Consider the following 12484-nt stretch of genomic DNA (forward strand, 5'->3'; position numbering starts at 1 on the left):
CTCAAATGACATACGTGCTACAGATCACATGACATACGTGCTACAGATCACATGACATACGTGCTACAGATCACATGACGCGTTACAGATCACATGACGCGTTACAGATCACATGTCACACGTGTTACAAAGCACGACACCCGTGTTACAGAGCACATGACACGTGTTACAGAGCACATGACACGTGTTACAGAGCACATGACACACGTGTTGCAGATCACATGACACGTGTTACAGAGCACATGACACACATGTTACAGATCACATGACACGCATGTTACAGCTCAAATGACATACGTGCTACAGATCACATGACATACGTGCTACAGATCACATGACATACGTGCTACAGATCACATGACATACGTGCTACAGATCACATGACGTGTGTTAGAGAGGACATGACACACGTTTTACAAAACACATTACATGCGTGTTACAGATCACCTTACACACATGTTACAGATCATGTATCATTCCCATAATGTTTGAAGAATGATACAAAGTAATGTCCCCTAACATTCATATAACCAAGAAAACATTTTTTTAAACACTGGATGTTTTCAGAGAACATTCTGAAATAACATATTCATAAGTTGATGGGAACGTTAGACAAACGTTCTGTCTTCATGATTTCAGGATCGCTTCAAACATCGTGCCACTTTCTTCTAACATCCTCATTCACATGTGCAGAACCCGGCTTGAAATATAATTTCTTGCATGAAAGCGTTAAACAGAAATCTGTGTTTTATAATGGAATTCTTCAAACGTGACCCAGTTTCCTGAACGCCTCAGATCAGTGATGAATGTTCCTGCAGAAACACAGAATCACTGCATAACTCTGGAAACTCAGTCACTGCTGGATCATTAAACGTTTGATCTTATTCCACATGCAGAACGTTTGCAGTGTTTCTCTGTGTGTGTGTGTGTGTGTGTGCGTGTGTGTGTGTGTGTGTGTGTGTGTGTGTGTGTGTGTGTGTGTGTGTGTGTGTGTGTGAAGCAGCTCAGGTCATGGCCATGTTTGTTTGCTCACTGAGCCGTGAGATTCACACTGATGTCCCACAGATCATTCTGAGTCTGAGTGTGTGTGTGTGTGTGTGTGTGTGTGTGTGGGTGAGTGAGTCTGTTTACATCAGAGCTGAAACTGTGTCACGGGTCTGTGAGATTGAGTCCGTACAGTACAGGCAGAAACAGTTTGTGTGTGTGTGTGTGTGTGTATGTATGTGAGTGTCTCTGTGTGTGTGTGTGTGTGAGAGAGTGTGTGTGTTACGCTGGGCAAACAGAAGGTAACTGCACACACAGCAGATGCTGATCCTCTCACAGAATCTCAGATCTGCAAGAAGTGAGTTGTTAACTCGTTTGTTTGAAACGTTCAGAATCATTTGGCCGTTGACTTGATCAGACAGACTGTGATCTCAGTGTTTGTGTGTGTGATGCTCAGTATGTTCACTCAGAATCAGCTCGTTTATTACACTGCTCTGTGGAATACTTGACTCTGATTGGTCAATCGCACATCCAGCGTTATATTATTCCCAGATAACAACCTCTGAGAACAGAAACTCCGGCTCATCCGGGTCACTGGAGTCAGCAGCTATACACTCGCTAGGAACGGTTTTTCTTTCTGGATTTTTTGCTTATGGTGAGCTAATAAAATATTAAGACTCAGTCGTATCAATTTTTTGTGTACAGTTATTTAATTATGCCACCCAGTATCGTGGACCCGCTCTCTCTTGTTTCATTCCAACGCAGCGGCTGCTATTTTGTGACTATTGTTTTGTACACTGTTGGGTTATAAGATACAAACTATTAGAATTTCAAATCTGAAATCAATATCTCTCATCTCCATAATTATTTATGTGTTGAAATGCTGTGTAATAAGTGTATGACTGTATACAGCATCTCTTAAATATCCGTCTAGTTTGATCTCGCCGCTGAAACGGCTCTCTCCGAAGCTTTGCGTTTAAAGAGCTAATCAAATATTTCAACTCAGATCAATATTTCGTCTGATTATTTACTTATGTAAGTATCCGTGTAATAGGCGGGATAATGTACTTTAAGCCGGTTGTTATCTCAGAATAAACCCCTTCAGGTGTGTGTGTGTGTGTGTGTGTGTTATCTCAGAATAAACCCCCTTCAGGTGTGTGTGTGTGTGTTATCTCAGAATAAACCCCCCTCAGGTGTGTGTGTGTGTGTGTGTGTGTGTTATCTCAGAATAAACCCCCTTCAGGTGTGTGTGTGTGTGTGTGTGTGTTACAGCTCAACACGCGTGTCCTCATGATGCTGTGGTGTGTGTGTGTGTGTTATCTCAGAATAAACCCCTTCAGGTGTGTGTGTGTGTGTGTTATCTCAGAATAAACCCCCCTCAGGTGTGTGTGTGTGTGTGTGTGTGTTATCTCAGAATAAACCCCCTTCAGGTGTGTGTGTGTGTGTGTGTGTGTGTGTGTGTGTTACAGCTCAACACGCGTGTCCTGAAGATGCTGTGGTGTGTGTGTGTGTGTGTTACAGGTGAGATATAAGCGGGACTTTGAGGAGAGTAAAGGCAGAGGCTTCAGTATCGTCTCAGACACACCGGAGCTGCAGAGACTCAGGAGAACACAAGAACACATTAGTAACGTATGAAACACTGATTTTACTGTGTGTGTGAGAGAGAGAGTGAATGTGTGTGTGTGTGTGTGAGGTGCATTTGGTCTCTGTTAACAATGACACAAGTGACTATGAAACAAATGATCCATAAATTCCCACGGAGCCTCAGCGGACGAACCGGAGCGACTCTGAGCCGCAGGTGAGATCATCTAATGTTAGAAGTTTGAAGTGAACGTGAGATGGTGTTCTATTCAAACTCTTTCTCTTTCTAACACTATGACAGGAGGACAGAAATAACATGATGAAGTGTTTTCAGAATAACTGATGATCCATTACGAGAGCCAGTGTTGATCTGAAGTCACGAGGAGACGCAGGCGTTTACACTGATGTCATGAACCCGAGGTGAGTGTGTCTGATGAAGGTCACATGACAGTGTTTACTGTAGTAAATGAGTGTGATGTTTCAGAAACACTCGTGACGGAGCGACAGACGCAGTGATGTCACAAACAGGGCTTCGGTGAGTCTGTCTGTAGTTTGTATCGCTGTTTTCTCAGCTAACAAAATATGTTCTAAGAACGTTTTGCTAATTTTTCCGTTAAGTTATGAAAACATTATTTCTGAAAGTTCTCTTAATGTTCAAAACGTTTTTTTCTTGGTTATTTGAACGTTTAGGAAATATTACATTGTATCATTCTTCAAACATTATGGAATGTTACTTTTGAATTTTGTCTGAATGTCTGAAACAAGTAGCAACATTTAAAAAACATAATGGACGTCCAACTAAAACATTTAATAAAACCCATTCCGTGAACGATGAATAACGTTATTAAAGAACAGATAACTGTGAATGAAGGTTCTGTTAATGTTACTTTTCATCCTGGCCACAACGTTCCCTGTTGGCTGTGATTCTCACACACACACACACACACACACACACACACACACACACACACACACACACACATATGCACACACGCACACATGCACGCACTCACACACACACACATACGCACGCACGCACGCACACACACACACACACATATTCACACACATTCTCTCTCACACACACACACACACACACACACACACACACACACACACACACACACACACAAACACACACACACACACACACACACACACACACACACACACACACACACACACACACACACACACACACACAAACACACACACACACACACACACACACACACACACACACACACACACACATTCACACAGATCTCATCTAGACTCATATGTTTGTCTCTGCTATCGGTCGTAGAAAGCGTCCCGTTCCCACTAACCATCATCATCATAATCATAATCCTCATCCTCATCATCATCACTCCTGCTCATTAGTGGTCACTCACTGAGAGAATCAGCTCCACCCGTTCAGTGTTTTTAGCTCGTCTGTTGGTCATGTGACGCGGCCCAAAAACGCTGCTGCTCTGTAATTAGACCGAGTGAAAAGAGGAAACGGTTTTAAACATGTTTATTCTACTGAACTTCCTGTCTGACTTGTTTTCGTGTTTGTGACTCGAGTGTCGTCTACAGCTGCTGATGTTCAGAGTTTACAGCCTATAAAATCAGTTTCATTTCTTACCAAATTCTGTTTTCCATTTTTATTTTTTCCAGATTCCTTTTTAATGATTGAAATAATTTGTAATCATCAAAAAGCATGTGTAATAAAATTAATCCATAAAACTTTATTAATGTAACAGTTTATTTCATCTTTTTACATAAACTTTGCCCTATGAAATCTAAATGTTTCTGTTTTCTGTTTTGTGATTTAACATTTATTATTTAATTTATTATCAAAATATGTGGTAATCAAATTAATTAATTAATTCAAATTTAATCATCTCTTTAAAATGTAAGCAACTGAAATATAACAATTATCCTTTACATCAAAACATTTCATTTTTGGGTAACACTTTTTTTTTTACAGTGTCCTTATTACATATGTTACATGTAATTACCATAGTAATAACAGTGAATTATTCCTAATTACATGCAGTTAATCCTCAACCAAATCCTAATCCTACCCTAACTCTATAGTAAGTACATGTAGTTAATTAATACTACACTGTACTTAAATATTTAATTACACTGTAACAATGACACCTTAAAATTCAGTGTTACCCATTTTTGTTTTTAGTAAAGTATTTAGGTATCTTAAAATATCTTTTATCAATTAAAATGTTTTTATAAAAAAATGGATGAAAAAATATTTTCATTGTGTGAAATTCCTTAAAAATATTTTAATTCATTTTATTATTATTATTTTTATTATTGTTATTATCTGAAATATTCTTTACTCTTATTATTTAATACTCTAGTATTTTATTATAATACAGGTCGTGTGTGTGAATATAGTCAGTGGAATATTAATTGGGCTCTTCTGTGTGTTATGATGTGGTTATGATGGTGAATGTGTGCAGAGATCATGGAGCGGCACATATGGAGTCTGACAGACATTTGGCTTCAGTACGAACACACACAGCCAGATCCCACCTCTCTCTCTCACACACACACACACACACACACACACACACACACACATACACATACACACACACACATACACATACACATACACACTCACACTCACTGATAACCCTAACGCCCTAACGGACACACTGAACCGTTAAACACATTGATTCCGGTCTGGTTATCAGCTCTTGTCCTCACTTGATTTCTGCCGACAGGAAAATCACTTTATCTACATTTCAGTCCACATAAACAAGTCCTTAGTGAGTGAGTGAGTGTACGTGTGTGTGAGTAAGTAAGCGAGTGAGTGAGTGAGTGTATGTGTGTGTAAGTGATTGAGTGAGGGAGTGATTGAGTTAGTGAGTTAGTGAGTGAGTGAGTGAGTGAGTGAGTGAGTGAGTGAGTGAGTGAGTGAGTGAGTTAGTGATTTAGTGAGTGAGTGAGTGATTTAGTGAGTTAGTGAGTGAGTGAGTGAGTGAGTGAGTGAGTGAGAGTAAGTCAGTGAGTGAGTGAGTGATTGAGTTAATGAGTGAGTGTGTAAGTGATTGAGTGAGTGATTGAGTGAGTGAGTGAGTGATTGAGTTAGTGAGTGAGTGAGTGAGTTAGTGATTTAGTGAGTGAGTGAGTGAGTTAGTGAGTGAGTGAGTGAGTGAGAGTGAGTGAGTGATTGAGTGAGTGAGAGTAAGTGAGTTAGTGTTTGAGTGATTGAGTTAGTGAGCGAGTGAGTTAGTGAGTGTCATTTAGTGAGTGAGTGATTTAGTGAGTGAGTGAGTGATATAGTGAGTTAGTGATTGAGTGAGTTAGTGAGTGAGTGAGTGAGTGAGTGTTTGAATGAGTGATTTAGTGAGTGATTTAGTGAGTGAGTTAGTGAATGAGTGAGTGTCATTTAGTGAGTGAGTTAGTGAGTGAGTGAGTGATTTAGTGATTTAGTGAGTGAGTGAGTGAGTGAGTGATTGATTTAGTGAGTTAGTGAGTTAGTTAGTAAGTGAGTGAGTTAGTGATTTAGTGAGTTTGTGAGTGAGTTACTGAGTTAGTGAGTGAGTGAGTGAGTGAGTGAGTGATTTAGTGAGTGAGTGAGTGAGTGATTTAGTGAGTGAGTGAGTGAGTGATTTAGTGAGTGAGTTAGTGAATGAGTGAGTGTCATTTAGTGAGTGAGTGAGTTAGTGAGTGAGTGAGTGATTTAGTGAGTGAGTGAGTGAGTGAGTGAGTGATATAGTGATTTAGTGAGTTAGTTAGTAAGTGAGTGAGTTAGTGATTTAGTGAGTTTGTGAGTGAGTTACTGAGTTAGTGAGTGAGTGAGTGAGTGATTTAGTGAGTGAGTGAGTGATTTAGTGAGTGAGTGAGTGTCATTTACTGAGTGAGTGAGTTAGTGAGTGAGTGAGTTAGTGATTGAGTGAGTGAGTTAGTGAGTGAGTGAGTGATTTAGTGAGTTAGTGAGTGAGTGAGTGAGTGATTTAGTGAGTGAGTGAGTTAGTGATTTAGTGAGTGAGTGAGTGAGTATCATTTAGTGAGTGAATGAGTGAGTTAGTGAGTGAGTGAGTTAGTGATTGAGTGAGTGAGTTAGTGAGTGAGTGAGTGATTTAGTGAGTTAGTGAGTGAGTGAGTGATTTAGTGATTTAGTGAGTGAGTGAGTGAGTGAGTGATTGATTTAGTGAGTTAGTGAGTTAGTTAGTAAGTGAGTGAGTTAGTGATTTAGTGAGTTTGTGAGTGAGTTACTGAGTTAGTGAGTGAGTGAGTGAGTGAGTGAGTGATTTAGTGAGTGAGTGAGTGAGTGATTTAGTGAGTGAGTGAGTGAGTGATTTAGTGAGTGAGTTAGTGAATGAGTGAGTGTCATTTAGTGAGTGAGTGAGTTAGTGAGTGAGTGAGTGATTTAGTGAGTGAGTGAGTGAGTGAGTGAGTGATATAGTGATTTAGTGAGTTAGTTAGTAAGTGAGTGAGTTAGTGATTTAGTGAGTTTGTGAGTGAGTTACTGAGTTAGTGAGTGAGTGAGTGAGTGATTTAGTGAGTGAGTGAGTGATTTAGTGAGTGAGTGAGTGTCATTTACTGAGTGAGTGAGTTAGTGAGTGAGTGAGTTAGTGATTGAGTGAGTGAGTTAGTGAGTGAGTGAGTGATTTAGTGAGTTAGTGAGTGAGTGAGTGAGTGATTTAGTGAGTGAGTGAGTTAGTGATTTAGTGAGTGAGTGAGTGAGTATCATTTAGTGAGTGAATGAGTGAGTTAGTGAGTGAGTGAGTTAGTGATTGAGTGAGTGAGTTAGTGAGTGAGTGAGTGATTTAGTGAGTTAGTGAGTGAGTGAGTGATTTAGTGAGTGAGTGAGTTAGTGATTTAGTGAGTGAGTGAGTGAGTATCATTTAGTGAGTGAATGAGTGAGTTAGTGAGTGAGTGAGTTAGTGATTGAGTGAGTGAGTTAGTGAGTGAGTGAGTGATTTAGTGAGTTAGTGAGTGAGTGAGTGATTTAGTGAGTGAGTGAGTTAGTGATTTAGTGAGTGAGTGGGTTAGTGAGTTAGTTAGTAAGTGAGTTAGTGATTTAGTGAGTTTGTGAGTGAGTGACTGAGTTAGTGAGTGAGTGTGTGATTGCGTTAGTGAGTGAGTTAGTGAGTGAGGGAGTTAGTGAGTGAGTTAGTGAGTGAGTGAGTGAGTGAGTGAGTGAGTTAGTGATTGAGTGAGTGATTTAGTGAGTGAGTGAGTGAGTGAGTGTCATTTTGTGATGGAGTGAGTTAGTGATTGAGTGAGTGAGTGAGTGATTTAGTGAGTGAGTGAGTGAGTGAAAGTAAGTGAGTTAGTGATTGAGTGAGTGAGTGAGTTAGTCAGTGAGTGAGTGTCATTTAGTGAGTCAGTGAGTAAGTGATTGAGTGAGTGATTTAGTGAGTGAGTGACTGATTTAGTGAGTGAGTGAGTGAGTGAGTTAGTGAGTGAGTGAGTGATTGAGTGAGTGAGAGTAAGTGAGTTAGTGTTTGAGTGATTGAGTTAGTGAGCGAGTGAGTTAGTGAGTGAGTGTCATTTAGTGAGTGAGTGATTTAGTGAGTGAGTGAGTGATATAGTGAGTTAGTGATTGAGTGAGTTAGTGAGTGAGTGAGTGAGTGAGTGTTTGAATGAGTGATTTAGTGAGTGATTTAGTGAGTGAGTTAGTGAATGAGTGAGTGTCATTTAGTGAGTGAGTTAGTGAGTGAGTGAGTGATTTAGTGATTTAGTGAGTTAGTGAGTGAGTGAGTGAGTGATTTAGTGAGTTAGTGAGTTAGTTAGTAAGTGAGTGAGTTAGTGATTTAGTGAGTTTGTGAGTGAGTTACTGAGTTAGTGAGTGAGTGAGTGAGTGAGTGATTTAGTGAGTGAGTGAGTGAGTGAGTGATTTAGTGAGTGAGTGAGTGATTTAGTGAGTGAGTTAGTGAATGAGTGAGTGTCATTTAGTGAGTGAGTGAGTTAGTGAGTGAGTGAGTGATTTAGTGAGTGAGTGAGTGAGTGATTTAGTGATTTAGTGAGTTAGTGAGTTAGTTAGTAAGTGAGTGAGTGAGTGATTTAGTGAGTGAGTGAGTGAGTGATTTAGTGAGTGAGTGAGTGAGTGATTTAGTGAGTGAGTTAGTGAATGAGTGAGTGTCATTTAGTGAGTGAGTGAGTTAGTGAGTGAGTGAGTGATTTAGTGAGTGAGTGAGTGAGTGAGTGATTTAGTGATTTAGTGAGTTAGTTAGTAAGTGAGTGAGTTAGTGATTTAGTGAGTTTGTGAGTGAGTTACTGAGTTAGTGAGTGAGTGAGTGAGTGATTTAGTGAGTGAGTGAGTGATTTAGTGAGTGAGTGAGTGTCATTTACTGAGTGAGTGAGTTAGTGAGTGAGTGAGTTAGTGATTGAGTGAGTGAGTTAGTGAGTGAGTGAGTGATTTAGTGAGTTAGTGAGTGAGTGAGTGAGTGATTTAGTGAGTGAGTGAGTTAGTGATTTAGTGAGTGAGTGAGTGAGTATCATTTAGTGAGTGAATGAGTGAGTTAGTGAGTGAGTGAGTTAGTGATTGAGTGAGTGAGTTAGTGAGTGAGTGAGTGATTTAGTGAGTTAGTGAGTGAGTGAGTGATTTAGTGAGTGAGTGAGTTAGTGATTTAGTGAGTGAGTGAGTGAGTATCATTTAGTGAGTGAATGAGTGAGTTAGTGAGTGAGTGAGTTAGTGATTGAGTGAGTGAGTTAGTGAGTGAGTGAGTGATTTAGTGAGTTAGTGAGTGAGTGAGTGATTTAGTGAGTGAGTGAGTTAGTGATTTAGTGAGTGAGTGGGTTAGTGAGTTAGTTAGTAAGTGAGTTAGTGATTTAGTGAGTTTGTGAGTGAGTGACTGAGTTAGTGAGTGAGTGTGTGATTGAGTTAGTGAGTGAGTTAGTGAGTGAGGGAGTTAGTGAGTGAGTTAGTGAGTGAGTGAGTGAGTGAGTGAGTGAGTTAGTGATTGAGTGAGTGATTTAGTGAGTGAGTGAGTGAGTGAGTGTCATTTTGTGATGGAGTGAGTTAGTGATTGAGTGAGTGAGTGAGTGATTTAGTTAGTGAGTGAGTGAGTGAGTGAGTGTTTGAATGAGTGATTTAGTGAGTGATTTAGTGAGTGAGTTAGTGAATGAGTGAGTGTCATTTAGTGAGTGAGTTAGTGAGTGAGTGAGTGATTTAGTGATTTAGTGAGTTAGTGAGTGAGTGAGTGAGTGATTTAGTGAGTTAGTGAGTTAGTTAGTAAGTGAGTGAGTTAGTGATTTAGTGAGTTTGTGAGTGAGTTACTGAGTTAGTGAGTGAGTGAGTGAGTGAGTGATTTAGTGAGTGAGTGAGTGAGTGAGTGATTTAGTGAGTGAGTGAGTGATTTAGTGAGTGAGTTAGTGAATGAGTGAGTGTCATTTAGTGAGTGAGTGAGTTAGTGAGTGAGTGAGTGATTTAGTGAGTGAGTGAGTGAGTGATTTAGTGATTTAGTGAGTTAGTGAGTTAGTTAGTAAGTGAGTGAGTGAGTGATTTAGTGAGTGAGTGAGTGAGTGATTTAGTGAGTGAGTGAGTGAGTGATTTAGTGAGTGAGTTAGTGAATGAGTGAGTGTCATTTAGTGAGTGAGTGAGTTAGTGAGTGAGTGAGTGATTTAGTGAGTGAGTGAGTGAGTGAGTGATTTAGTGATTTAGTGAGTTAGTTAGTAAGTGAGTGAGTTAGTGATTTAGTGAGTTTGTGAGTGAGTTACTGAGTTAGTGAGTGAGTGAGTGAGTGATTTAGTGAGTGAGTGAGTGATTTAGTGAGTGAGTGAGTGTCATTTACTGAGTGAGTGAGTTAGTGAGTGAGTGAGTTAGTGATTGAGTGAGTGAGTTAGTGAGTGAGTGAGTGATTTAGTGAGTTAGTGAGTGAGTGAGTGAGTGATTTAGTGAGTGAGTGAGTTAGTGATTTAGTGAGTGAGTGAGTGAGTATCATTTAGTGAGTGAATGAGTGAGTTAGTGAGTGAGTGAGTTAGTGATTGAGTGAGTGAGTTAGTGAGTGAGTGAGTGATTTAGTGAGTTAGTGAGTGAGTGAGTGATTTAGTGAGTGAGTGAGTTAGTGATTTAGTGAGTGAGTGAGTGAGTATCATTTAGTGAGTGAATGAGTGAGTTAGTGAGTGAGTGAGTTAGTGATTGAGTGAGTGAGTTAGTGAGTGAGTGAGTGATTTAGTGAGTTAGTGAGTGAGTGAGTGATTTAGTGAGTGAGTGAGTTAGTGATTTAGTGAGTGAGTGGGTTAGTGAGTTAGTTAGTAAGTGAGTTAGTGATTTAGTGAGTTTGTGAGTGAGTGACTGAGTTAGTGAGTGAGTGTGTGATTGAGTTAGTGAGTGAGTTAGTGAGTGAGGGAGTTAGTGAGTGAGTTAGTGAGTGAGTGAGTGAGTGAGTGAGTTAGTGATTGAGTGAGTGATTTAGTGAGTGAGTGAGTGAGTGTCATTTTGTGATGGAGTGAGTTAGTGATTGAGTGAGTGAGTGAGTGATTTAGTGAGTGAGTGAGTGAGTGAAAGTGAGTTAGTGATTGAGTGAGTGAGTGAGTTAGTCAGTGAGTGAGTGTCATTTAGTGAGTCAGTGAGTAAGTGATTGAGTGAGTGATTTAGTGAGTGAGTGACTGATTTAGTGAGTGAGTGAGTGAGTGAGTTAGTGAGTGAGTGAGTGATTGAGTGAGTGAGAGTAAGTGAGTTAGTGTTTGAGTGATTGAGTTAGTGAGCGAGTGAGTTAGTGAGTGAGTGTCATTTAGTGAGTGAGTGATTTAGTGAGTGAGTGAGTGATATAGTGAGTTAGTGATTGAGTGAGTTAGTGAGTGAGTGAGTGAGTGAGTGTTTGAATGAGTGATTTAGTGAGTGATTTAGTGAGTGAGTTAGTGAATGAGTGAGTGTCATTTAGTGAGTGAGTTAGTGAGTGAGTGAGTGATTTAGTGATTTAGTGAGTTAGTGAGTGAGTGAGTGAGTGAGTGATTTAGTGAGTTAGTGAGTTAGTTAGTAAGTGAGTGAGTTAGTGATTTAGTGAGTTTGTGAGTGAGTTACTGAGTTAGTGAGTGAGTGAGTGATTTAGTGAGTGAGTGAGTGAGTGAGTGAGTGATTTAGTGAGTGAGTGAGTGAGTGATTTAGTGAGTGAGTTAGTGAATGAGTGAGTGTCATTTAGTGAGTGAGTGAGTTAGTGAGTGAGTGAGTGATTTAGTGAGTGAGTGAGTGAGTGAGTGATTTAGTGATTTAGTGAGTTAGTGAGTTAGTTAGTAAGTGAGTGAGTTAGTGATTTAGTGAGTTTGTGAGTGAGTTACTGAGTTAGTGAGTGAGTGAGTGAGTGATTTAGTGAGTGAGTGAGTGAGTGAGTGATTTAGTGAGTGAGTGAGTGAGTGATTTAGTGAGTGAGTGAGTGTCATTTACTGAGTGAGTGAGTTAGTGAGTGAGTGAGTTAGTGATTGAGTGAGTGAGTTAGTGAGTGAGTGAGTGATTTAGTGAGTTAGTGAGTGAGTGAGTGATTTAGTGAGTGAGTGAGTTAGCGATTTAGTGAGTGAGTGAGTGAGTATCATTTAGTGAGTGAGTGAGTGAGTTAGTGATTGAGTGAGTGAGTTAGTGAGTGAGTGAGTGATTTAGTGAGTTAGTGAGTGAGTGAGTGATTTAGTGAGTGAGTGAGTTAGTGATTTAGTGAGTGAGTGAGTTAGTGAGTTAGTTAGTAAGTGAGTTAGTGATTTAGTGAGTTTGTGAGTGAGTGACTGAGTTAGTGAGTGAGTGTGTGATTGAGTTAGTGAGTAAGTGAGTTAGTGAGTGAGGGAGTTAGTGAGTGAGTGAGTGAGTGAGTGAGTTAGTGATTGAGTGAGTGATTTAGTGAGTGAGTGAGTGAGTGAGTGAAAGTAAGTGAGTTAGTGATTGAGTGAGTGAGTGAGTTAGTCAGTGAGTGAGTGTCATTTAGTGAGTCAGTGAGTAAGTGATTGAGTGAGTGATTTAGTGAGTGAGTGA

General features: G+C 39.9%; 1 protein-coding gene across 1 annotated transcript in view; it reads left to right on the top strand.

The window, feature by feature from the left end:
• LOC143706904 (LIM zinc-binding domain-containing Nebulette-like) overlaps positions 1-3100 on the top strand; it is a 13731-nt gene extending 10631 nt beyond the window's left edge. The window contains exons 4-6 of the mRNA XM_077199320.1: positions 2506-2613; positions 2900-2985; positions 3050-3100. Of these exons, the coding sequence (XP_077055435.1) occupies positions 2506-2613; positions 2900-2908 (117 nt within the window). The 3' untranslated portion in view covers positions 2909-2985; positions 3050-3100. The remainder of the gene's footprint in view (positions 1-2505; positions 2614-2899; positions 2986-3049) is intronic.
• Positions 3101-12484: the final 9384 nt, after the last annotated feature.

This window comes from Siphateles boraxobius, unplaced genomic scaffold, assembly GCF_051911475.1.
Source record: "Siphateles boraxobius isolate OS27281-9 unplaced genomic scaffold, OSU_SipBor_1 112, whole genome shotgun sequence".
NCBI classification, from domain to species: Eukaryota; Metazoa; Chordata; class Actinopteri; order Cypriniformes; family Leuciscidae; genus Siphateles; species Siphateles boraxobius.